The sequence below is a fragment of the Homarus americanus genome, unplaced genomic scaffold, assembly GCF_018991925.1.
Source record: "Homarus americanus isolate GMGI-L3 unplaced genomic scaffold, GMGI_Hamer_2.0 scaffold46483, whole genome shotgun sequence".
Classification (NCBI taxonomy): domain Eukaryota; kingdom Metazoa; phylum Arthropoda; class Malacostraca; order Decapoda; family Nephropidae; genus Homarus; species Homarus americanus.
This window is the reverse complement of record NW_024723485.1, coordinates 1-27,974: the sequence shown is the minus strand read 5'-3', so window position 1 is coordinate 27,974 and position 27,974 is coordinate 1. Positions and strand designations below refer to the sequence as shown.

General features: G+C 38.3%; 1 protein-coding gene across 9 annotated transcripts; it reads left to right on the top strand.

Annotated features, from left to right (window-relative positions):
- The first annotated feature begins 846 nt into the window (after window positions 1-846).
- LOC121863491 lies at window positions 847-17,851 on the top strand. Of its 9 annotated transcripts, XR_006088406.1 has the most exons (5): window positions 1,650-1,871; window positions 4,565-4,733; window positions 5,396-5,441; window positions 16,210-16,474; window positions 17,322-17,851. XR_006088406.1 is itself a non-coding variant. In XM_042362167.1 (4 exons), exons 2-4 carry the CDS (start codon window positions 4,618-4,620, stop codon window positions 17,658-17,660), a joined length of 720 nt encoding a protein of 239 aa, XP_042218101.1. In that variant the 5' UTR covers window positions 847-871; window positions 4,565-4,617; the 3' UTR covers window positions 17,661-17,851. The 9 variants fall into 9 exon arrangements, 6 of the variants coding, with proteins under 6 accessions (XP_042218101.1, XP_042218103.1, XP_042218098.1 ...); XM_042362167.1 differs by lacking the exons at window positions 1,650-1,871; window positions 5,396-5,441 and adding an exon at window positions 847-871; XM_042362169.1 differs by lacking the exons at window positions 1,650-1,871; window positions 5,396-5,441 and adding an exon at window positions 1,602-1,625.
- Window positions 17,852-27,974: the final 10,123 nt, after the last annotated feature.

Here is a 27,974-nt window from a genome sequence, read left to right as displayed (position 1 = left end):
TAGAACATGGCCTTGAAATGAAGGTTCGAATTTCAAACCAGGGAAATACACCATAAAAACCAGCTATCATGCCAAAGTCTAGGGTAGCAGCCACATTACTCCAGAACAATATACAGTCAGTGGACATTTTGTTCGCACAGTTGTCCCAGCAACAGGTGAATCTTATATTTTGCTTACTAACTACTCCTTTAAAATGTATAAGTTCTCAGAACTTGTATGAATGAAAATTAGGAAAAAAAATATTTCCAGTGACATTTTTAAATTACTTATTTTATTATTAAATCATGTATTGCTATTATATATATATATATATATATATATATATATATATATATATATATATATATATATATATATATATATATATATATATATATATATATATATATATATATATATAGTAATAAAAATATGAATCTTATATAATTTAATTTAATAATTTAATCCCAATATGTAGCAAAGATAATGCAAATTAAAAATGTAAATTGAAACATAAGTATAATTAAATATATGAATATGAATAAAAACTAAAGTGTTTTTCAAGAAAGTCTATACAGTATATGAAAATGATATATGTAATTATCTATTGTTGTGTTGTTTGTTGTTAACTGTTCTTTTTTGAGAGGCACGATCAACGCACAATTGAAAACAATAAAATAAATCTGTCGCTCACTATTTACAACCATTTTCTATTATGTCGCAGATTAAATACTTCCTTTTAATTAGGTACTCCATGTAATACCAAACGTTCTTTATGATGACTCACACTCCATAGATGGCGCGTCAATCGGAAGCGAAAGAAAGTATCCTTCCTCTACTCTACTGCAGAATCCTTGGCCGGACATATATCGGACGCAAATTGTTTTAACGAGTGAGTCAAGTTAACAACACATCTCACACTATATTCGAATCACATCTAATTCGAATATTTCAAAAAAATTCCCAGATTTAGAGTTTCCTTATCCCTAGAAACACAGCAAGTCGTGTTAAAACAGGTATTTGCGTCGTCAAAATTCGTCCATCCGGAGTAAGTTCAGAAACCCATTCCGTGGCTAGTTTCACCACATGAGGCTAACTGATGACAGCGACTGTACATGATGAATTCCCAATAAAATAAATCAATCAATCATGACGAGCAAGGACAAAGCTGGGACAATACAACTTGATGTATTTTCTAAAATGAATTACTGCTCTTCAACAACCAAGTACTTTAGGCTCGTATACTAAGTGAATAATTACACAAGTTATGAACAAATAAAAAATAATAAAATAAATGTTATCTCTTTCCTACAGGTCCTCAGCCTCCGAAAGTGTTGAACTTGGAGAGACAACTGGACAAACATAGTATACTGTACACTGAATTTGTAGAAACCCAATAATTATTAGTTTTATATAAACCAATGAGAACGGACACAGGGCTAATGTTTGCCTTCAGAATAAACACAAATAAGTCAAAATTGAACGGCAATACTCCACTAACAGGTCAAACTTCAATAGTGAATCTGGATCCAAATCATTGGTATGCCTCGTTTAACACGATGCACGATGTACCTTCACACGTACTGTATTTTATTTGTCTTTAACATTAAAGGCGACCATTGTTTGACTCTATCGCAGTTTGAATGGTAAATTCTTTTAGTGGTACACAAATCCGGGTTCTGTGTTGTCGACAACTTGAACGCAAACAACTTTGGGATTGCTTTGCTAAATTGTTTCAGAAATCATATTTGATGTAACTAACGAGTAATAACAAGAAGGTTACCCGTATTGTACTTCATTCACTGTCTAATTATAGTACTTGTGTCTTAAAGTTAACAATGTTCTAAGCTGTACAGGGGTAAATGTAAAGTTTATCCGAGACAACCTTTGTGGTATGTTGACTACAGTAATTTTACAAATAAATCTTGGTGTAAAGGTGCACCAATGGGGTCCGGTACATAAAAATTTTGATAAAGGGGCCCAACAACAACTTATAATTTGGGAATTTTTGAGGGTAATAGTAGATGATGCAAATCAGGTGCAGGGACAGTAAGTGGCTAGTTAGGCTGTGGCTCTTTGAGCCAATGATGTTTTTATTAATTTAGAAAAGCCATCACTAAATATTGTCAGATTTTGACAGGAACAAACCAGTGGCTTATTCCTCCAAAATCAGACAATTTGGGAAGGGTTTATGTCAGTTCACTATTGGCTAGAGGCATAGAGGTCGTGGAATATAGGACCAGGGTGGTTTGGGCCATGGGTCGGAGTAATATAAATAACATAATCTAACCTTACGGGAAGGTTCCTGACTAGAAGGCTTCCAGGGGGTATTAAGGGTATTATAATTTCCAGTCAGGAATTTTCTGGCCCATGGCCCAGACTTCCAAGGGTTCATGGCCCAAGGCCTAAACATCCTAATACTAAGGACATATTTTTACTTTTATCCCTTTCGCCACTGATCGGCTCGTTAGCTGCTTGAGCAGTTGGCCATGTTTTTGTTACACATTGTTGGCAACCTACTTGCCACTTCTTAAGTTAATTCATAGTTATGACCTTGCTTCTCATTTTATGCATATATTGTACAGTAGCTAAAATAACTATCTGTGCATACTTTGTGAGAAACAATATGAGACCATGTATGATAAATTTTGGTATATGAGGGCTGTCACTAGTCACGCGTAAAATTTTGGAGCATATCGACCCCCACTTGCACAGATAGTTGTTTTAGCTACTTTACATACAAAAGTGAAATTACAGAGGACAGCTAACCAATATTAAGGATATATCATAGTTCTATGACACCTTGGCTCATTTTTAAGGCAAGGATAGGGTGGTTCCTTTGTTTACTACAGTACAGTATAAAAGTACAGTAATTAGTTACACGGACCTGACTCAGCTGTACACTGACAAAATAAACTACCATTGGACATTTAATTTACATTTTATGTATGAAAACAAACCTGTCAGGAAATACTAAAACACAGTTTAACAGACACAAAGGAAAACCAAAAGTAGTTAATTTTAAATTTCCATCCATTTCTTTCTATTTGTGAAGTAACACGTTTTATAATATAAAATTTTTCTTAAAGTGGTTCGTTCTCACTAGTCTGATGTAAAGTACAGTACAACTACAGTATTACCAATTAGTTTAATAATGGTACAGTAATTTGTATAAAGTTACAAGTCTGTTTCGCTTGGCCATTATGTGGTAGTGGAAAAAAGGTAGATAGGCTGTGGTCCTATCTTTTAAATTGCTTTGTGGGCCTCTATTTTTATGCAGAAAATCCAAATCTAGTGGGAGATCAATAATAGAATGAGACAAATCTTTATTAAATGACTACACATATTAACCTATAATACTGTGGCTGGTTTCTTAAGTCTAGTTAATTTATATGTTCTGCATCATAATAATTACCCCAATTGTTTTTCCCATTTTACCCCACTGGTTTTGCATTCTATATACAGTATCAGTACTGAAAAAAAGTAACCTAACCTGATTAACCTTCATAGCCAAACAGAACCACAGAATTAATAAAGTAAAAACTATATGAGAATGATGGTAAACTTGGTATATTTTGTTTGGGATACAACAGCCACTAAAACATTGATAGATACATGGAATGCAAATTCAGTAACATAAAAATTAGGAATACAGTTAACCCTCACTTTCGCGTTAATGTAACCCGGGGTCCGTAAAGAAAGAAAGCGTAAAGTGAATAACATAACATATGGGATTAATTGAAATGGAGTCCGGGCCGATCCCCAAACTCCACTTTTTGGCGACACACAACTATGTTGTAGTAAAAATATTATCTTAACTTTATGATGGTATGCACACACAATTAATAATTAAGAGAAATATCAATAATATTAGGTTTTTTAACACTTACATTAGTAGAAAAAATGGCTGGGCACACGGGGATGGGCGGTTGGTTCCGAGGCAGAGGGCAGATTATTGGCCCTCACCTGTGTCACTTGTATCAATTGTATCACTATCCACCACAGAGGCTTGCAGGGCCTCTTTGTCAAACTCCCCAAAGTCCATATAAGTCCATATCCTCACCATAATTATCACTATCACTGACTTGGGCCGGCTGTGGTGGGTGGCGGGTGAAGAACTGGTAATGTTTTGATGACTGGGCGACCTTGTGCGCACCATGTTCGCGCAGCTTACACAACATGGCGGATGGCGGGAGGTTTGGATCCAAAAATGGCGCGGCTCGCCAGCCGCTCTCCGCGTAAAGGGGTACACGCACCGCGGAATGTGAGCATCCTGGGTTCCGGCAGGGCACCGCGTAAACGTGGAAACGCGGAATGTGGGACCGCGTAAAGTGAGGGTTAACTGTATTTTTAATTCAATGTGACACAATCGGGTTGGCCATGGCATCTATGCCATCGCTGAATCATGATTTTATTGGATACAATGTGCTACAGTACAGTATAATAAATAAATATATATATATATATATATATATATATATATATATATATATATATATATATATATATATATATATATATATATATATATATATATATATATATATATATATATATATATATATATATATTGTCTTTATTTTAGATTTTATCAAAATAATGATATAACAAGCAGTATTGATGATGTGATGGTCAAGCATGGCCATGTTTGGAGCTGTCACTCTAAAATCTGTGATAGTATGGGGAGCACTATTTGCCACTGCATGGTTTGGAGACAACCTAGTCAAGAATTTTATTTTGGATCTGCCTCCTAAGTGAGTACTGTACATTATTGTTAATGTTCTCTTACATTTAAGAAGTCTTATTTTTAATGGTGAAGTATTTTTATTTTACATATCATGACTACTTATTTGCACTTAAGAATACAGTACGTATATGTAGAGCAAGAATTAAGTAAGGGAGCAATTTTTATTACTGCATTGTGTATGTGTCATTAGGTACAGGTGACAGGCAAAGATAGATTTTCAAAGATGGAACTCAAAACTTAGTTGATGAATTTTTCTGAAAATATCACAGATGAAAGTTGTTGGTAGCTAAAATTCCCACATATTATACAGTACAATAAAGTGATAACTTTTGAATAATTTCTGAATTTTCTGTAATTTTTAAATAATTTTGGAGACATAACTTAAATTTATTTTCTGGAAACTCTAAAAATACAATTGTTATGAAAGTGGCTTTATCAGTGTTTGCAGCAGTCTTAAAGAACCGCAAACATTGGTTAAATTTTTTATACAGCATGGAACTTTTGGTTTTTGCTTTTAAATCACTTTATTATTATGATTTGCAAGTTTTTACTCTATAGGTAGTTCTTGATTTACAAATTTTCAGTTACAGAGAAAAAAATCCCAGATAATGAACAAAAACCCTAAAGTTATGACCTTTTTTATATATACGTATATATTTTTTTTTTCAGTTTTGGAAGATGCACAAGCATCTTGGGGCATCCTGTAATGGATCTGGTCAGTTTACATTACAGTACAGGAGGTTCTTGTTTATTATTGTTAATTCATACTATAAGCAAATTGACAGTAAACAAAACCCAAAATCTCACAGGCTGAATGGTGTGTGCATTACAAGAGAAAGCAATTCTGTACATGTAATATCTTTAGATGAGGCAAGAGGAACTCACTTTATTTAATGGTAAATCTATGCACAAAAACTTTGCTAAAGTCTGAAACACATGCGGTAGACTTTGTAGGTAGACAAACAGGACACTAGTTTTTGTTTTGATGGCAGCGCATCTACGGTTTGAGTGGTCACTATTGTTACATAGATTAAAATGTCTTTCACTAATTAGTATTGGCTTATAATAATTGTGTACACCAAAAAAATGTCACTATAAATAAGTTTTGTAGTATTTTAATATGTTTCGGGGAAGTTTTACTTTTTGTAGGAAAATATCTCGGCTTTTATTATGGATGTTCATGAGAAAATGTGGTTCGATTAATTTTTTTATTTATTTATAAAAGCCTTTTGTGAATTGGGGTCTGCCTGTATCCCACTAATTTGATTACCTTGTTTATTTATAGCTGTTTCAAAATTATTTTATGTTCAATTTGTAAATGTCATATGTATCCACTGATCAGTGACTTAGTTCTGTGTAAAGTCTAGATATAACTGACTAGCAGTTATTGTACTGAATAAAGCCTTAACCTTAGTTTGTGAATGTAATAATAATAATAATAATAATAAACGGTTTATTAATAGAGTTGCAGCCGGTGGCTGAAAATATACAGACTTACATTTGATTTAGACATAATGATATAATATGCTTTGAATACGTTTACAGGGCTGTACAGTACATAAATCAGGAGTTGTTTATTATTTTAACAATAGATGGGATGGTGCTATTCTTATATCTAACGGTGCGGGCTCTGTCAACTTATATTTGTAAATTGGTAATACAGTAGTAAAACAGCTTAAAGATGCTCATACTAAGTCAGTATGAAATATCGGTTCTTTTTATCTCATAAAATTACAGGGTATGCATACTGTATGTTATCATGTCGCAAACTGTGTCTTCACATACAAGCCCCAATACTACTGTAGTTCCATACAGTATATGGTTGACATGATGATTCTTAAGTATGACTGCATTCCTGCACTAGTGCCTCAACCAAGTATTTACACAACTTGAATACAGGACAATGCCTATTAATAATGGATTATACAATATAGTAAGATCTTGTATTTTGCGAGTAATATAGACTGGAAAAATTACGCCACATGCAAATACATAAAATAATGGAAAAAATAACAATATAGACTGTCCACTCTATATCAACCTTTGATTTTCCTGTTTATAACCTCAAAATGATGCAAATTCTGCCTTTATTGACCTGATTGTGGTTTCCGGAAAACCAGTAATCGTTCCTATCTCACTAGTTTTTAGGCCTTCCTCAAGTAACTTAATAACACGCTACCTATCCTGCATTGAGTAATTGGCAAACTTAACTCCCTTACGATAGTCCCGCTTCTCCTTTTCCTTATTTGGCCACTTATGTGGGTCTGTCCCACCCCCACCAGCACCAGTAGGGCCCCAGTCGAGGTAGAGGTCATTATCTTGACTCGACAGGTGGTAGCATCACCAAAAAAATGCACACAATAGCAGCCCTGCCAGTCGGTAGGATGGCGCAGGAATAACTGGGATGAGGGTTGTGACGTCATACAAGACGGTGACCAGCTGTTCTGTCTTAAGTCCCGTGAAATAATTGCCAAATGGCAACCCAGTGTTTATTTATTTTAGTTATTATAATTATATTTATTTACTGTATTCATCACATATACTGGTACAGTATAAAGGCGACACATTTCATCCGGGCAGTCATGAAACTGACTCAATAGAAGTGTGTGGCTCCTGCCTGTATGCCCTGACGTCACACGAGGGGAGGGAGAGTGCGGCTGGCCAGTTACCAAAAACCATACTTATGCTGCAACATAAAATATTACAGCATTCAGCTGGCTGGATCTCGCGAAACTCAAGATATGTTACGCCAAATATTAGACTTGGTTACATTAGGTAGTGCTCGTGAAATTCAAAAACGCGAAATGAAATCTCGCGAAATATGAGATCTTACTGTGCTATACAGTAAAAACATGCATACAGTGTAGTATATCACTCTTTGTAACACTGTATTTTCACTCAGAGTTGTAAAGTAACGAAATAAATTTACTTGAGTACTGTACTCAAGTGACATTTTTGGGTATTTACTTTTTAAAAAGTGCTAAAAAAAATTTTAATTTTACTTCTGTATGGTTTTCTAATACTTTTACTCCATTACAATTGAAAAAAACAAAAATCGTTACTCGTTATATGCTCCAAACAAACAAACAAACAAACAAACAAAGAGCTTTAATGTCTGTAACAAACTAATAATATATTTTTAATTAATTATTTATTTATTAACCAGAGTAAAGAGTTGTCTTGGTGGAGTCATGAAGGTGGTGTGGGGTTGACACCACGCAGTCACATACCTAGAGGTCAGGTCAGGTCAGGTGGCAGTGGCCATGACAGCAGACTTTCCCTTTGATTTCTTGTGTCCATTAGCATTTTGACCACCCACCTCACCTAGCCTACCCTCTTATCCCTCCTCCCCCATCTTTCCGTTATACGTCAGTTGCTCTTTGCATATCCCTGTACCTAAAATAATTTCAAGGATGCTGTAATTCTAAAATGCTTTACATAATTCCATCATATTGTGAATAAGAGGTGGTTTGAAGTTAATTGCAGTGATGAGGTTTGAAGTTAGTTGCAGTGATACTTTATTCACATGTGCTTGTTGCTTGCTAGAATAATCTACTGTACTATACTAAGAGTAAATAAAACATGTAATAATAATAATAAGAGTGCTTGCAATCTGTCTCAGAGTCCGAGGTTCATGTCATGTCTGGTTGTGTAAGAATGGTGAACTGTAAATGAAAATAAGATTTTTTTTTCTAAGCATAACTAATTCCTTTCTACAAGTTATTTCTATTTCTTTATCTTTAAAGGAATCGGGGCCAAGCGAGGGGTGTGAATTGACTGATCATTGGTAACATACTGTAATCAGTGTTTGACACTTGTGTCATTTAAGACATTTTCAGTCTGTTATCATTGCAGGTATTTTATTTTTTAAACCAGTTTGAAGGTCGCAATATGTGTTGAATATATTTCAAAATAAATCATAATAATAATAATAATAATAATAATAATAATAATAATAATAATAATAATAATAATAATTAACGGTTTATTGAAAAAATTCTGCAGCCCGAAGGCTGAAAATATACATTGGTGGTTTAACAAAAGCCTTCATTAGAGAAAGGTAAAGGAACATACAGTGAACATACAGATTAATGTAGGTGTTGAACAGCAAACTCGTAGTGTAGTAACTCCCTCCCAGATGGTGTTAGGAGGAACTCACGTGGTGTAGTAGTTCCCTCAGATGGTGTTATGAGGGACCTGTGGTGTAGTAGTTCCCAGATGGTGTTATGAGGGGCCTCACGTGGTGTAGTAATTCCCTCACAGATGGTGTTATGAGGGACCTCACGTGGTGTAGTAATTCCTCACAGATGGTGTTATGAGGGGCCTCACGTGGTGTAGTTTCCCTCACAGATGGTGTTATGAGGGACCTCACGTGGTGTAGTAATTCCCTCACAGATGGTGGAGGGGGACGTGGTGTAGTAATTCCCTCACAGATGGTGTTATGAGGGGCCTGACGTGGTGTAGTAATTCCCTCACAGATGGTGTTATGAGGGACCTCACGTGGTGTAGTAATTCCCTCACAGATGGTGTGATGAGGGGACTGACGTTATGAGGGTGTGGTGTAGTAATTCCCTCACATATGGTGTTATGAGGGACATGTGGTGTAGTAATTCCCTCACAGATGGTGTTATATGAGTGAGGTTTGGTCTTAGGCCTTCCTATCGTAGACGGATTAACACATCGCTGGTTGTTGTTGGGTCTCACGGGCCGTTATCACTGGGTACCTGGGACCTCACTGTGTGAAGGTTAACTTGGGTACGACTGTTACTGTTGAGTTGTTCTCACTGACTTAAGCACTGTTCACCACTGTTCACCTCTGTTTAACACTGGTTCCGTTCCTTTCCTAAATGAAATTGTAACTTCTGGCGAGAACTTGTTGATATTCCGGTGGGGAGGAGGGTTCAGGGGAGGGGGTTGGTATGGGCCAACTTAACAGTTGACCTGGCTGCTCCGAGAGGAGCGCCAGGTACGTCTTGACCCTTCGGTGGTCAAGGATGTGCTGTACTGTGCTGTGCTGTGGAGAAGACTTCAGACTTCTGTCCACTGCTTTTATTAAAATGAAAACATGTTGGCAACACTTGAGGTGCCAATGCAACATTTCACATTGCATGTTTTATTTACGCTATTAATATAGTATACAGTAAAATCTCTTATTTCGCGCGATTTCATTTCGCTTTTTTGAATTTCGAGCACTACCTAATGTAATCAAATCTTACATTTGGCGTAAAATTTCGTGAGATCCAGCCAGCTGAACGCAAGATCCAGCAAGCTGAATGCTGGCCACCGTCTTGAATGACGTCACAGCCCTCATACCAGTTAGTCATTTCTGCTACAACGTGTGTTTTGTCAACACGAATTGGTTGTAACTCGATTGATGAATAGGGGACGCTGGTTGTAAAATGCGAACTTTTGCATACGAATGTTGGCTATAGCGCGATTCCATCCTCAATGTTTTAAGCGTGGCGCGGGGTTATGCAATGTTTACAGTTCACGTTCGACATCACATGTTCAATTGATCTGTGTCTTTTGTTTGTGAAGTGTTTTTTGAGAGGTACAATATAAATTTCGTTTTTTATTTGCAAATTTAGCTGTTACCCATAAATACTATATGAAAATTTTAAGTAAAATGAATGTGTCGCAGTGAGGACTAATAACAGTGTACATCACGTGATCAGTTGAATCGTGCGGTTTCTGTCAATTACTCCATGATTTTCGCTGTTTTCTCCATTTTGTTGTGTTAGCGATGAATTTGGAAAGACAAGGTAAGAAGAATGTTTCCAAGAAACGTTCTGGTGATTGAATTGCTAGTGGTGAAAGTAAAAGAGGTATACAAGAATGCAACTATTGCATTGTAGCCCGCGCCATCCTAGCAACCGCCCAGGCTGCTATTGTGTACTTTTTTGGGTGGTGCTACCAGCTGTCGAGTCAAGATAATGGCCTCTGCTTCTACTGGGGGTCCTGCTCGTGGGGGTAGGACAAACCCACCTAAGCAGCCAAATAAGGAAAAGGAGAAGCGAGACTATCGTAAGGGAGTTAAGTTTGCCAAGTACTCAATGCAGAATAAGCAGTGTGTGATTAAGTTACTTGAGGAAGGCTTAAAAACTAGTTTCCGGAAAAAACAATCAGGTCAATAAAGGCAGAATTTGTATCATTTGGAGGTTATAAATGGGAAAATCAGAGGTTGATGTAGAGTGGCTAGTCTATATTGTTATTTTTCCCATTAGTTTATGTATTTGCATTTGGCGAATTTGAATTAAGCACAATTTTTCCAGTCTATATTACTCGCGAAATACACGATCTTAATGTAGTAAATTATTCTAGCAAGCAACAAGCACATTTGAATAAAGAATCACCGTAATTATCTTCAAACCTCCTCTTGTTCACACTATGGCCAAAGTTTAACATGAACAGTATGAATGTTATCTGCATAACATAGCAGACGAGGAAAATAATAAACTTCAGCCTCAATTACTGTAGGTAGAGGGGCACCTGCCTCCACCTCCCTCCCTGCTGCTCCTGCTCCCACCCCACATTGCCTTTACATCACTTCACCTCGCTCTACCACCGCCCACTAGGTAAAAGATACAATCTAATAACACTCTATTTAATGCATTTTGTATTAAACATATAAACATTCCACAAATATTTACATTTATATATTTGTTTTAATATTTTTTTTACTGTAATTCCATGGTATGTTTACTATTGCAAGTTTCCTATAACCAAATACAGTGCTGCAACACTGCACAAAACCTAACGAGCCCCTGTAAATGCGCTAGTGAGGAGGACTGTACCTCCCCTACTCCTTTAAAATCGGTCATAAGCCATTGGCTTCTTAATTCTCATCTTCAAATCTTCTTTGTGTGGTCCATCAAAACATTAAACAAAAACCTTAAATTACAATACTGTACAAGAATGTGTACAATGAAGGTAATTTTTTGAGAAGGGAGTTCTGTACTCTTGATTTAACGGAATCCGGTATAACGAACTCTCGATTTAGTGGAAGGAATGTTTTTCATTATTTTTCACTCGATTTAGTGAACTAGTTCGCTAAATCGAGATTAATTCCGTTAATACGCTCACACCTATGGAGACACCTCAGACACATAGAAACATTATTCATGGCTTGCCTTAAACTCGGGGGTTCGGTGTTTGTTTTCAGTTTTTCAATAATTTCCAACCTTTTTTCCAATTGATAGCCGCACTCTTTTGACTTTCTCCCTCACACTTCTTCCTTTCTGAGACTACCGAGAGACTTTTGGCATGATGTCTAAGCCCAGTAGTTGACAACACATGCAGTGGCAGCAGGACACGGACTTAGCGGATGTACCTGTAAACAAACTTCACTCACCAAACGGCGCATTTGACGCGAAATTTAACAGAATCACACTCGATTTAGGGAACCAGTTTCCTAAATCGAGCAAAAATAGCGGAAATTCAATTTAGCGGAAACTTTGATTTAACGGAAAGGGGTGGCTTGAATTATAGTTTGTTAAATCGAGAAAATACTGTATGCTGTTGACTAGACACTGCAAAATAACATATGATGAAGAAAACCCAGTGTTGATAGTCAGATATATGTACAGGGGTAGAAATTAATATAATTTATGTACACCGTATATCTCGGCCTATAAGGCGTCGGGGTGCATAAGACGGCCCCCCCAAATTTCCATTTAAAAAGTAGTTTTTGAGCTCTATTCGCTGTATAAGACCAGTACCCCAAATGTGACACTTACCCACTGACTCAGTAGTCCTCTACCAACCATCCTTGGTTTTTTAAAATAAGGCCAATTCACTTCAAGTAATGTCATCAAATGTTACCCGCTGGTGTAGTGTAAACACTAGTGACGTCACTGAAGCGTCTGCTATTTACCGGTAACTGGAACTAATGTCGGTGTCGAGTAAAATTTTTCCATTTACTTGAAATGGATTTACCGATTTATTTGTTTATTTATAATATACTGTAACATATTAAACACACTGCAAGTATTTTCTTTAATTTATATGCTTGCTTCACACGAGACGATCGGTGGTGGGAGTGTTACCTCGTATCGGTGGTGGGACTGTGTTCCCACTGTTTACCGTACTTTTTTTTAGTAAGTTCTTTTTTGTTATATTTTTTACTAAAAGTGTTATTTTATGTGGATAAAAATTTTACAATGGACTTAAAACTATAAAAAATCATCTAAGCATGCTTGAAAACATACATATCGACACCAAGATCACCCAGATTGACCAACTACATCAATTTCTATAAGAAAAATCAACTTTTGAAGGTCAATATGGCGGTCACCTTGAAAAATGGTCGCCATCTTGAATTTTTAAATGGCCAATCAGGCAGACTTGACTAGTAACCATTAGAGAATTACCATGCCAAATTTGGTGCTTGTACCACCATTTTCATGATTCTCTTGAAAAATTGCATTTAGCTGCCCCACTAATGTCACCACTCCCATCTCAACATGACACTCGTATACTGAAATATTGTATTTCATACTACATATGACTTTACAAAAAGAAATGTCCACGTCTGGTTAAATAACTCTTGTAGATATAATACCAGTTGAATAAACGAAACTAAAAAACTGGAGATTGTAATTACAGTGAAGCCTTGACAACTCCATTATGAAGTTAGGGATTAGATGACGCCAAATACAATCACCTTAATGCACTTTAAGAGAGAGGAGTCACCGTGCCAGGGCTTAATATTATCCTGGACCCTAGAGGTTGATGACGTATTCAGTGTCGGGCAGAAATACATCGATGTACACAGCACATGATCCCAATCAACTCCAGTATAGGTGTTAATAATGTAGAGGTGACCAGGTGTGTTGCACGTTGGTAGTGTTGGATGGTGATGCAGGAAAGAGGTAGTGTGTTGAGGGTGGTGTGTGGTTATGACTCACTCCCACAACCCCCCCCACACCACTCACACATCCTCACAACTGTACCACAAAGCCCCCACACTACTCATACAGCATCCTCACAACACTACCACAACCCCCCCACACCACTCACACATCCTCACAACTGTACCACAAAGCCCCCACACTACTCATACAGCAGCCTCACAACACTACCACAACCCCCCCACACCACTCACACATCCTCACAACTGTACCACAAAGCCCCCACACTACTCATACAGCATCCTCACAACACTACCACAACCCCCCCACACCACTCACACATCCTCACAACACTACCACAACCCCCCCACACCACTCACACATCCTCACAACTGTACCACAAAGCCCCCACACTACTCATACCGCATCCTCCTAACACTACCACTGCACAACCCCCCACACCACTCACACATCCTCACAACTGAACCACAAAGCCCCCACACTACTCATACCGCATCCTCCTAACACTACCACTGCACAACCCCCCCACACCACTCACACATCCTCACAACTGAACCACAAAGCCCCCACACTACTCATACCGCATCCTCCTAACACTACCACTGCACAACCCCCCCACACCACTCACACATCCTCACAACTGAACCACAAAGTCCCCACACTACTCATACCGCATCCTCCTAACACTACCACTGCACAACCCCCCCACACCACTCACACATCCTCACACTACCACAACCCCCCACACCACTCACACATCCTCACAACTGAACCACAAAGCCCCCACACTACTCATACAGCATCCTCATAACACTACCACAACCCCCCCTACACCACTCACACATCCTCACACTACCACAACCTCCCACACCACTTACACATCCTCACAACTGTACCACAAAGCCCCCACACTACTCTTACAGCATCCTCACAACACTACCACAACCCCCCACACCACTCACACATCCTCACAACTGTACCACAACCCCCACACCACTTACACATCCTCACAACACTACCACAACCCCCCCACACCACTCACACATCCTCACAACTGTACCACAAAGCCCCCACACTACTCATACCGCATCCTCCTAACACTACCACTGCACAACCCCCCCACACCACTCACACATCCTCACAACTGTACCACAAAGCCCCCACACTACTCATACAGCATCCTCATAACACTACCACAACCCCCCACACCACTCACACATCCTCACAACACTACCACAACCTCCCACACCACTTACACATCCTCACAACACTACCACAACCCCCACACCACTCACACATCCTCACAACACTACCACAACCCCCCACACCACATACACATCCTCACAACACTACCACAACCCCCCACACCACTCACACATCCTCACAACACTACCATAATAAAATTAATTATTTCTAGTGTGGTCGACTTCCTACACAAAGACAGGCTATAAATAGCCGTCTTATCTCAACCTCCTTCCTTCCCCCTACATCCCTCTGTTCTCAGAGAGGTCTTGGTAAATAACTTTTGTTTGTTTATTTTCATTGTTTGTCTAATTTATCATGTTGTATCAAAGTAATATTACTAAAAGTTTTAGGCAGCTACCAAATGGGGAGATTCTACTGCCTGGGAAGATATTGGAAGCACAATGTACAGTATTGTCTAATGGTAGACCCTACTTCCATATGGCATCACGAAAATTGTGACCAAGTCTTAGGTTGCTGATTTATCTTTCTGTCTCATTTACACACAATTGCAGAGTTTCAATTGTTTCTCTTCCTTTGACAACACAACATACATACAATATAATGTTTCTCACCTTTGATCTTTTTTCCATTTATTTATTGTTGGTTATTTAAAATAATGCCAATTCACTTCAAGTATTGGCATCAAATTATACCGGCTGGTGTACACTAGTGACTCACTTAAGCGGCAGTTATTTAATTGGAACTAATGTTGGTGTGAGTAAAATATTTCCATTTACTTAAAATAGATTTGCCGATTTATTTGTTTATTTATTTATTTATAATATACTGTAATACATTAAACACACTGCAAGTATTTTCTTTAATTTATATACTTGTTTCGCGAAAAAGGGAGGCTAGCATTATAACTGGTAGGTGATCATTAAGGACCAAACTCCGAATCCATGACTCCATGAAGTGACTTCTGTTCATCATTTATATCCTAAATTTACCACTGTCGGTAGTTTCAAGAATTAACGCAGTCATTTACTGAATATTCTTTGTAAAAAAATTAATTTTAAATTAATTATTTATAGGAGATAAGTATTATGATCAGTAAATATACAGATATGCATTACTGACCACCTCCGAACACAAGGACGGCTAAAAATAGCTACAGGCGGTCACAGTCAAGGTCACTTTCCCTGGTAGGACTTTGTGAGTGGTTTACCATGTTTCCATCACCACTCTTGACACGCAATATTTAAGAGGTAAGAATTTTATACTTGGTGATTAAGACGACCCCCTAACTTTGGGCAGATTTTTTTAATGTTCAAATTCCGTCTTATAAGCCGAGATATACGGTATGTATACTGTAGTATGTGTTTTATATTATACTGTACTGTATAACAAATGTATTTACTTTTTTAGGTCTCTTTTAAGAGCTACTGATACAGTAGTTCATGGTCTGATTGGAGGCTTCTCATTTTGGCTAACTTGTCTTCTGTGTCCTGACCTGGTGCTGGATGTATCCTATTTACTTTCCTGCCTTGGACTTGGACATGAGAGAGATAGGCAAAGAAGAGTGTTCTTAGATATGCCTATTGACACTATATACAACTTTGGTGTGGCGTTCATGCTTTCCTGTGTTGTGGACTTGGACCATGTCATGAAGGATCTTGTGCAAATAATAATGGTAAATTGATTTTGCTATACTGTAGTACAATGAGCTAATTTTGCAAAAAAACAAAAAAAATTGATGTTGGGATTTTTTATTTTCCAGTAGTTAGAGGGGTAATGTTGTGTTCCCAATATAAGATGAAATTACTTGATGTCTCAGTTTAATAGAATAGTTCTTTTACAGCAAACTAATCCTACCTGCTACAGTGTAATTAATATTAAATCTTGTTCTCTTTTGGGATGATGTATTAATATTATTATTAACGTAAGAAAGATTAATTTATCATCTAAATTATTTTTGTTTAAATTTGCTGCTTTTGTTTCTTATTAGCGAGTGATTATGGAATAACATTAATATTAATGTCTTTGAAACATTTGGACTACAGGTATAGTACTTGTACATAATGATGCCTCCTGATGCTCACATAAACAAAGATGGCAGTGGGTCTCATGTGCAGGCAGCAGCAGTGGCAGCTTTTTCTATATTATCTTTAGGAAAAACACAAATAGGAAACTTGCTAGTCCTCCACCCAATTTGCTTTATTCTAGAGGTAAGAAATAAGTTTTCGATAAATGTTTATCATTAGGTGTCTGGAGAGCCCGGACTACTAGCCCTTAAATATTACGGCCTTGGCTTTAGTCGGTGAACCTTCAGCAGGATGAGTTTGTCTTATAAGGCAAAATGTACGGTAGTTTCCTTTAAATTACTCTTTTGTGTACCAAGATGTTCTATAACTATAGAGCTAAAATGAATGTGAAGTTTAATGCCACTAAAATTTATGTGATGTTCTTTGAAAGACTTTTTTTTAGCATCATTTTAAAAATACAACTTAATACTGCATTGTTTTTGTTTCTTTTGGCAGGGTGGATCACGTGTGCCTTGGGAGAGAGGTTGTCTTCACTTTTCCCTGCCACCACTCCTTCTAACTCTTCTTCTATACATCTCAGCTCTCATTGTTCATTACATGTGGTGTTTGAAATTAGGTACACTCATTGTGGTTTGTATTTTTAGCCACCAGGTACGTGATGGGATGCATCATGGTTTGTGGTTTCAACCTCTAGGTATAACTTCCCGGCTTCCTCAGTGGCTGTACATATTTATAACACAAATTTTGCCTCTGGTGATCAGTGCACTGGTCTCCATACTTGTATTAAGAGTAAAATTAAATGTGAATCTGTCAAGAGAAATGTATTTTGTATAGTACAGGTTGTACCTCTCTAGTCCAGCACTCTGTGATCCGGAAACTCCCGTGGTCCGGCACGATTTTAGTTTGCCCAATAGCCAACATCCCTGATGTAATTTGAATGTAATTTTAGTTACAGTACCATCACTTCACATTGGAAGCAGAATTATGGTCGCATTAAAGGTAAATTAAATAGTATTTTAACTGTATTACTTTTTCTTATTTATTTATTTCCTATCTTATATATATATATATATATATATATATATATATATATATATATATATATATATATATATATATATATATATATATATATATATATATATATATACATATACATATATATATACATATACATATACATATATATATACATATACATATACAGTGGCCCCTCGGTTAACGAACTCAATCCGTTCCAGAAGGTCGTTCGTTAACCGAAACGTTCGTTAACCGAAACCATTGTTTCAATGGGTTTTTGGGTAATTGGTTCCAGCTCACCGAAAATTTCCTAACTTCAACAAAAATAGCGGAAAAATTTACTTACTTTGAGGTGTGTATGTAGAAGGCTCCTGGATGATGGTGATGATGTGCATTTGAAGTGGGAGGTGCAGGAGGAGAAGGGAGAAGAGAAGGAAGTGGAGGAGAAGCATTTTACTGCTTCTTGGAAGGTGAGTCACCTTCCATGAAAATGTCAGGAACCTCTGGACTGACAGATTCTCCACCATGAACATCCTCTCTCCTTCTTGAAGTGGAAGGCTGAGGGCTAGCATCTTGTTCCCTCTGCCTTTTACTGAAGAAAGTGTCAATTGTGGTCTGTGGGGCATCTGTCCTCCTCACCATTAACTTATGTTTAAAGAAGGAGACCACTGAGTCCTCAACATGACACAAAGTTAGTTCAGTTTTTTCCACTTCTGGGTGCTTTGAAGCCAGTTCCCTGAACTTCTCCCAGTGGTAAATCACATCTTTCAACTGTTTAGCTGACATATGGTCATCACTTTCAATTTCCTCCTCACCACTGTCAGCCTCTACCCGTAACATCTCATCCAGTTCCTTCAAGTCATTAGGAGTAAGTTCCTCCTCATGAGACATCACAAGCTCTTCCACATCCTTCTCCTCCACTTCAAGACCCAATGACTGACCAATGGACACAATCTCCTGGTCCAACTCTGTGTCATCCTCAAATCCCTCAAAATCATGGACTACTGATGGCCACAGTGCTTTCCATGAAGAATTGAGGGTTCTATTGGAGACTTCTTGCCATGATGACACAATCAATTTTACAGCCTCCAGGACGTTGAATTGTGTCTTCCAGAACTGTTTCAGTGTTAGTTCAGGATCAATGGAAGTTGCCTGATGACACCTCCTAAACATTTTCTTCATGTACAACTTCTTGAAGTTGCTGATCACATTCTGGTCCATTGGCTGTATGAGTGATGTAGTGTTTGGCGGCAAAAACAACACTTTCACAAAGTCAAATTTATACTCCAAATTTCTGGCAAGGTCAGGGTCATGACCAGGAGCATTATCCATGAGGAGAAGAGCCTTTAAAGGAAGTTTATTGGTGGTTAGGTAGCTCTTGACAGAGGGGCAAAACACATCAACAGCCCATTCATTAAAGAACTGTCTTGTCACCCATGCCTTACGGTTGGACTTCCAATAAACTCCAAGCATTGTTCTTACCACTTTCTGTTGCTTGAACACCCTGGGGTTTTCAGAGTGGTAGACAAGCATAGGCTTCAGTCGGAAATCCCCTGAAGCATTGGCACCAAGCAATAGAGTGAGACGGTCTTTCATGGGTTTATGCCCAGGTAAAGAGGCTTCATCCTTGGTGATGAATGTTCTTTTGGGCATCTTTTTCCAGAACAGCCCAGTTTCGTCAACATTGAAAACTTGCTGTGGAAGATAATTTTCTTCCATCAGTTTTTTAAATTCAATTAAAAACTTTGCTGCCCCTTCTTTATCAGCACTAGCAGCTTCACCATGCCTAACAACACTTAAAATGTCACTTCTTTTCTTAAATTTTTCGAACCAGCCTTTGCTAGCCCAAAAATCTTCAAATTCTGTTCCTGAAGAACCAGGTTGATCTGTCTTTAAATGTTCATAAATCTCCCTGGCTCTTTCACAAATGAAATCACCAGAAACTGAATCACCTTTCATCTGTTTTTCCCTAATCCAGATGATAAGTAACCTCTCAGTTTCTACGATTAGGGATCTACTTTTAAACACTCTTGTAGATTTGTCTCTCACGTTCACTTCCTTAAATTTGTCTTTTTGTGCAAGAATTGTCGACACAGTTGATGCCGACATGCCATATTCTTTGCATAGCGCATTTGATTTAATACCTTGTTCGTGTTTTTTATTATTTCCTGCTTTAATTGGATTGAAATCGCTTTTCTTGATTTCTTAGGCCCCATGCTGGATTCAAACAATGGCAACACGTATTTTTCAAAGTTAAACTAGCTGTAAATAAAGAATATTTTCTTTAAAATAACACTGCACTGCACTATATATTGTCAATATGTAAAATAATTTTCAAAATGACCAATAATTTGCTTGGAAACACAGAAAAAAAGCGTTTAGTTGAAGAGAGTCTCAAACAAGATGTTACTTCCAGTGAAAACAGAGAGAGACTGACGCCTGTTTGCTGTGTTAAGAGGCTGGATGCCGCGCATTAAACTAGTCACTTTACCTTCAATTTTGTTCAATAATTGTTAAAATGACTAAAAAATTGAATATTAAACTTTTAAAATTATTGAATAGTATAAACTTTTTGATATTTACAAAAATAGTAAGGAATTTAAGCCCTAGAACCGATTAATGTATTGGCGGACTGATACTAAAGCTGGTTGCCCGGTCAGTGCAAGCGAAAACATGTTGAGGTCGGTTCGTAAGAAGTTCGTTAAGCGAAATTTTTTTCGTTAAACGAATTGAAGATCCTTATGGAAGGCAGTTCGTTAATCGAAATTCATTGTAACGAGAATTATTACGTTAAGCGAGGGGTCACTATGCAGCAGTGAGAGTGTCCGGCTCGAAACGCTATTTTAGATTGCTTACCGCCACCCTGCCTGACTGCTGTTTTAATCATAAAAAATTCACTTACAAATTACCCGGCCAGAATATAATTTACATTGCTGGAATTCTTATAATTTGGTGATCATTTTGAATATAAACATCATATATTTTGCATTAGACATACAAATTTTAGATAAAATTTTTTCTCTAAGTACAGTAACTATATTATCTTTTGTGCAAAATATATGACATTTATATTCAAAATATTCCTGGTCTTACAAGGAATCCAGCAATGTCAATTATATTATCCTAACTTTAGTTTGAGGTATTATTTATTACAAAAAAGTTAAGTATTCTGGTTTTCCCACACATCTCCTTGGGACGGTTGGTGGGGGGTGGGGGGGAGGGAGGGACCGACCGAACATCTGTTACCCTGTGAAGAATATTTTTTTTTTTTTATTAACTGAAGATATTTGTTTTAGCTCATAAAATTCATACAAATTACCCAGTCAGAATATAATTTACATTGCTGGAATTCTTATAATTTGATGATCATTTTGAATATAAACATCATATATTTTGCATTAGACATACAAATTTTAGATAAAATGTTTTCTGAGTAAATATGTTATCTTTTGTGCAAAATATATGACATTTATATTCAAAATATTCCTGGTCGTACAAGGAATCCAGCAATGTCAATTATATTATCCTAACTTTAATCTGAGGTATTATTTAATACAAAATGTTAAAATTTATTTTTTTCACCCCACATCTCTTGAAGGGAGGATTGGTGGGGGGTGGGGGGGAGGGTTGGGACTGACCGCTCGGTTGGAAGAGGGGGGAAGGCAAGGTGGGGTACTTTGATTGACAGATAGTGTCGTGAAGAATATTTTTTTTTTTTATTAACTGAAGATATTTGTTTTAGCTCATAAAATTCATACAAATTACCTGGCCAGAATATAATTTATATTGCTGGAATTCTCACAATTTGGTGATCATTTTGAATATAAACATCATAGATTTTGCATTAGACATACAAATTTTAGATATAATGTTTACTCTGAGTAAATATGTTATCTTTTGTGCAAAATATATGACATATATATTCAAAATATTCCTGGTCTTACAAGGAATCCAGCAATGTCAATTGTATTATCCTAACTTTAGTTTGAGGTATTATTTATTAAAATTTAGTGGTTTTCCCCCCAAAATTTCTCAGAGAGGGAAGAGCCAGCAGTGTAGTGTGAGAAGAGGGGGAGGGAGTTGAGTCCATTATTTGAATGGACATTAACTTGGCGACTGTATTTCTCTATTTCTCTTAAGTATTAATTGTGTGCATGTACCATCATAAAATTAAGATGTTATTTTTACTAGAACATAGGTATTGTGTCGGAAAAAGTGGAGTTTGGGAGTCGGGCCAGTTTCTATTGGAATTAATCCTATATGTTCTGTTGTTCACTTAGCGCGGTTTTCACTTAACACGGCAATTCTGGCTTTATTGACTGCTAAGGGTACAATCTATATATATATATATATATATATATATATATATATATATATATATATATATATATATATATATATATATATATATATATATATATATATATATATATATAATATATATATATATATATATATATATATATATATATATATATATATATATATATATATATATATATATATATATATTATATATATATATATATATATATATAATATATATATATACGCCATGGCAGGCAGGCAGGTATATATAATATATATATATATATATATGGCATATATATATATATATATATATATATATATATATATATATATATAACTTCAGCAATGGACTTGTTACGTGGAAAGCTTAGTTTTATAATGAAGAGGAGAACCAGGGTAAACACAAACATCTTGAAGTAGGGCTTCGTTTAATTGCTAATGTTTCGGAAATGATCCTTTGCCATCATCAGAGCCTAAAAAGTTTTGAAAAAGTTTAAAAATACAGGTGATATACAAAAAAAAACATAATATTATACGAAAGTTTACCTACGATAAACTTCAAAAATTTAAGAAAGAGCAATCCACTTCAAAACCGACAAAAATGACGAGAGACCTGTAGTGGACGTCTCCCCTACAACTTCCTCCAACTGCGTAGCCACAGCCACCACCTGCTACCGCCTCCCTAGCAACCAACCAGATGTTACCGTATCTTAGCAACGAAACCAGGAACCGGCGACTTCTCGGGTTTTCCCAACATGACTCATAGCGGCTGCTGGGTATATAAGCTCTGTCTCTCCATTGAGATTCATTCTGACCATTCTTCTTGAACAAGCAACACCTCCTCCTCCGCCGCTGCCTGGCTGCCTTCGCTTCTCCTCACCTGCCTGGCGGTCCTCGCTCCCGCCAGCGAGCATGGCGACCCACCAGCTGTCCTTCTCTGAGCTTCCTCACCAACCAACTCTCATTCTGCCCATCTTCCTGAACAAGCAACACCTCCTCCAGCAAGCTCCACGCTGGCCCCTCACCACACGGCACCTCCAGCACCAGACTGTCTATCATATAACTTATATTATACAAGAAAACCACATTAGAGTTTCCTTCCATCCTGAGTGCTAGACAACATTAATATTTCGATACCCCTACAATGGTGACTCCCGGAGATTAGCACTCACAGGATGGAGGAGACACTGATCACGCTCCCAGTCTTCAAGCAGACACCGGCTCCTCTTCCTGCCCCACGCACCACATTCTGATGACCCCAGCACACCTGTCCTGCCTCAGACGCCGACCCCGGCCCAGCAATAACCCCTGACGCGGCCTCTGTTCCTGAATCCGGACCCACACACACCCTCTTTTCTCCCTCAGGTACTCCCTGCTAATGTCCTCCACCCTGCTGCTGTCGTGGACCCAGCTGCTGTCACGAGCCCTAATCCGCTTCTGCTGACGCAGCCCCTGCTCCTGACCCAGGCCCACACACCCCAGCAGGCGCATCTGACGACTCAGTACCCGCCGTGAGGGAAGCACACAACATTCATCGCCTCCACACACCCTTTTTCTCCCTTCTCCCACAGATAGTGTGTATTTTGACAGTTGTATTTCAGCGATCGGCTCATCACGCCATCGCCGTTGTCTCACATGAGGCATGCACCGCCCGGTCTGCCTCACATGTGCTAAGCAACTCTACAGACAACAAGTCTCCTACACCGCCTGGAGGGAAGGGGGAGTATTGTAGTGGGGTATCGAAATATTAATGTTGTCTAGCACTCAGGATGGAAGGAAACTCTAATGTGGTTTTCTTGTATAATATAAGCTATATGATAGACAGTCTGGTGCTGGAGGTGCCGTGTGGTGAGGGGCCAGCGTGGAGCTTGCTGGAGGAGGTGTTGCTTGTTCAGGAAGACAGAACTAGAGTTGCCTATATGCTATGAGGTTGGCAGCCAGGCAGCGCGGAGGAGGAGGTGTTGCGTGTTGTAGAAGTGAGGCTAGAATGAATCTCAATGGAGAGACAGAGCTTATATACCCAGCAGCCGTGAGTCCTCTATGAGTCATGTTGGGAAAACCCGAGAAAGTCGCCGGTCTTTTGGTTCCGTTGCTAGGTTACGGTAACATCTGGTTGGTTGCTAGGGAAGGCGGTAGCAGGTGGTGGCTGTGGCTACCCAGTTGTAGGCAGTTGTAGGGGAGACGTCCACTACAATACTCCCCCTTCCCTCCAGGCGGTGTAGGAGACTTGTTGTCTGTAGAGTTGCTTAGCACATGTGAGGCAGACCGGGCGGTGCATGCCTCATGTGAGACAACGGCGATGGCGTGATGAGCCGATCGCTGAAATACAACTGTCTAGATACACACTATCTGTGGGAGAAGGGAGAAAAAGGGTGTGTGGAGGCGATGAATGTTGTGCTTCCCTCACGACAGGTACAGGGTCGTCAGATGCGCCTGCTGGGGTGTGTGTGGGCCTGGGTCAGGAGCAGGGGCTGCGTCAGGAGAAGCGGATTAGGGCTTGTGACAGCAGCTGGGTCCACGACAGCAGCAGGGTGCAGGACATTAGCAGGGAGTACCTGAGGGAGAAAAGAGGGTGTGTGGAGGCGATGAATGTTGTGCTTCCCTCACGACAGGTACAGGGTCGTCAGATGCGCCTGCTGGGGTGTGTGTAGGCCTGGGTCAGAAGCAGGGGCTGCGTCAGCATAAGCGGATTAGGGCTCGTGACAGCAGCTGGGTCCACGACAGCAGCAGGGTGCAGGACATTAGCAGGGAGTACCTGAGGGAGAAAAGAGGGTGTGTGGAGGCGATGAATGTTGTGTGCTTCCCTCACGGCAGGTACTGAGTCGTCAGGATGTGGTGCTTGGGGCAGGAAGAGGAGCCGGTGTCTGCTTGAAGACTGGGAGCGTGATCAGTGTCTCCTCCATCCTGTGTGAGTGCTAATCTCCGGGAGTCACCATTGTAGGGGTATCGAGATATTAATGTTGTCTAGCACTCAGGATGGAAGGAAACTCTAATGTGGTTTTCTTATATAATATAAGTTATATTATAGACAGTCTGGTGCTGGAGGTGTTGCTTGTTCAGGAAGTTGGGCAGAATGAGAGTTGGTTGGTGAGGAAGCTCAGAGAAGGACAGCTGGTGGGTCGCCATGCTCGCTGGCGGGAGCGAGGACCGCCAGGCAGGCGAGGAGGAGCTAAGGCAGCCAGGCAGCGGCGGAGAAGGTGTTGCTAGTTCAAGAAGAATGGTCAGAATGAGTCTCAATGGAGAGACAGAGCTTATATACCCAGCAGCAGCCGCTATGAGTCATGTTGGGAAAACCCAGAAAGTCGCCGGTGACTGGTTCCGTTGCTAAGATACGGTAACATCTGGTTGGTTGCTAGGGAAGGCGGCACATTGGAATGCGATGCGCAGTTTGTAGGGGAGACGTCCACTACAATGTCTTGAATAAAGACGAAGGCTAAGGTGCTCCATTGTTTCCCCTTTCCTTTGTGATTTTATCAATGTACAGTATATATATATATATATATATATATATATATATATATATATATATATATATATATATATATATATATATATATATATATATATATATATATATATATATATATAAAACAAAGAAGTATGTCTGTTTGTGTGTGGTCATGTTGTTGGGCGTGGTTACTAATAGCTGAATGTGGTGGTTGTGTTATTAAATGGCCTGTTCGAACGGAACGGCCCAAGTGTTCATGGATGCGAGTTATCAAATGTCTTTTAGTTTTACCTATATATGCTGCCCTACAGCTAGCACATGTAAATTGATAAACAACTGAGGATTGCAGGTGTGTGGGTATGGTGTCTTTAATTTTAAAGAATTTCTTAATTGAACTCTGGGTTTTAAAGATTAGTCTAAGAGAAATTTGTGGATAGAATTCATTGAAAAGCTTCTTAAGTTTATTTCTAAGGGTGAAACTGAGTGGGCCTGTGTACGGGATGGTGAGATAGAATATTTAGGGACTGTGTGGGTTTGAGGCTGTGTGGGACTAAAAAACCTATTAAGGGTTTTGCCAATATAAGTGTCTGTAAATCTCTTAGGGAAACCATTGTTAAAGAATAGTTCCTTTATGTATTTTAGTTCAATATCCAAGTGGAAATAGCTAGAACATATATTGAAGGCTCTGTTGGTAAGAGTACGTACTAGATTACGTTTGTAATTAAGAGGAATAAAAGATGAAAATTTTGAACTCAAACCAGTGAAAGTTGGTTTTCTGTATAAGGCTGTCTCGAAACTATTATGAAGACGGTGGATATTAACATCAAGGAATGGAAGAATATTTTCCTTTTCCAATTCACAAGTAAACTTGATGTTGCCATGTTTCGAATTTAAATAATTTAGGAACATAGGGACGTGATCAAGTGATCTGAAAATTAAAAAAGTGTCATCAACTTACCGACGATAGAACAAAGGCTTAAATTAGGGGGGACATTCGGTAAGCCAAAGCTTCTCGTGGTGACAGAGGAAAGAGTTGGCCAACGTGGGACCTAAAGGTGAACCCATAGCAACACCATCACATTGTTTATAAGCTTTGTTATTAAATAAAAACAAACAATCATTTACAGCCAGTTTTAAAAATTCTTTAAATTGTGGTCCATTGAATCCATCAATTATATCAGTATTTGACAACAGTTCATCTGTACATATGTAAATAGTTTCGGCAAGAGGGATGTTGGTAAATAGAGACTGTATATCAAAGCTAGCCATAACACAGTTGTTGAACGAGATACTAGTTAGTTCCTTAACAAAACTAAAAGAGTCTTTAACAGAGTATTGATTAATGGTGATTGGTGACAGTATGGGAACGAGGAATTTAGACAGATTATAGTTGAAGGTGCCAAGGGCAGACAATATATGGCGTAAGGGACACTCATCCATGTGTACCTTTGGTAGACCGTATATCACCTGTATTGTTAAACTTTTTCAAAACTTTTTAGGTTCTGATGATGGAAAAGGATTATTTCCGAAACGTTAGCAATTAAAAGAAGCCCTACTTCAAGTTGTTTGTGTTTACCCTGGTTCTCCTCTTCGTTATATATATATATATATATATATATATATATATATATATATATATATATATATATATATATATATATATATATATATATATATATATATATATATATATACTGTATACATACAGTCATGCGCCGGTTAACGTCCTAGATACGTTCTTGGAAACGTGATGTTAACTGAAATGGACGTTGTGCGAAATTACATAAACCTATGGGATTTATTCTAATGGGGGTTCCAGGCACCCAACCCCAAGTTTCCCATTTTACGACCATTTAGACCCACTAAATATATATATATAATGTTATGGTAAATATCATAAACACACATAGGCATGGCTAGGTTTATTACAAAGTGATGAAAAGGGTACGCTTAATACTGTAGTCCACAAAACATGTAGCTATGCTTTTTTTATTTGGTCCCCCGTCATACGAGTCCATTTTCTCTCACATCAGGACGCCTGAGTCCTCCGTTTTCTCTCTTAATCTTAGAGTGCACTAGAAACTTTACTATTTTTAGTAATGCCACAGAATTTGAAATTGCAACCCCAATTGCAACTGGGGTTGCAATTGTTGAGGCAACTAGATATGTCTGATTACAGCAAATGTGTTATTGTCAATTTGTAGGTGAAAGATTTTATCCTCAATAGATGTAGGTTAACATTACACCTGGAGGCAAATGCCTAAGGAAGGAAGGATATTCCTGTAACACATAATATCTGGCCAGTATGGGGAGGATCATCATGTCTCCGTCAGGGTGTTGTGGAGTGGTGGTCCAGCAAGCGTCACGGA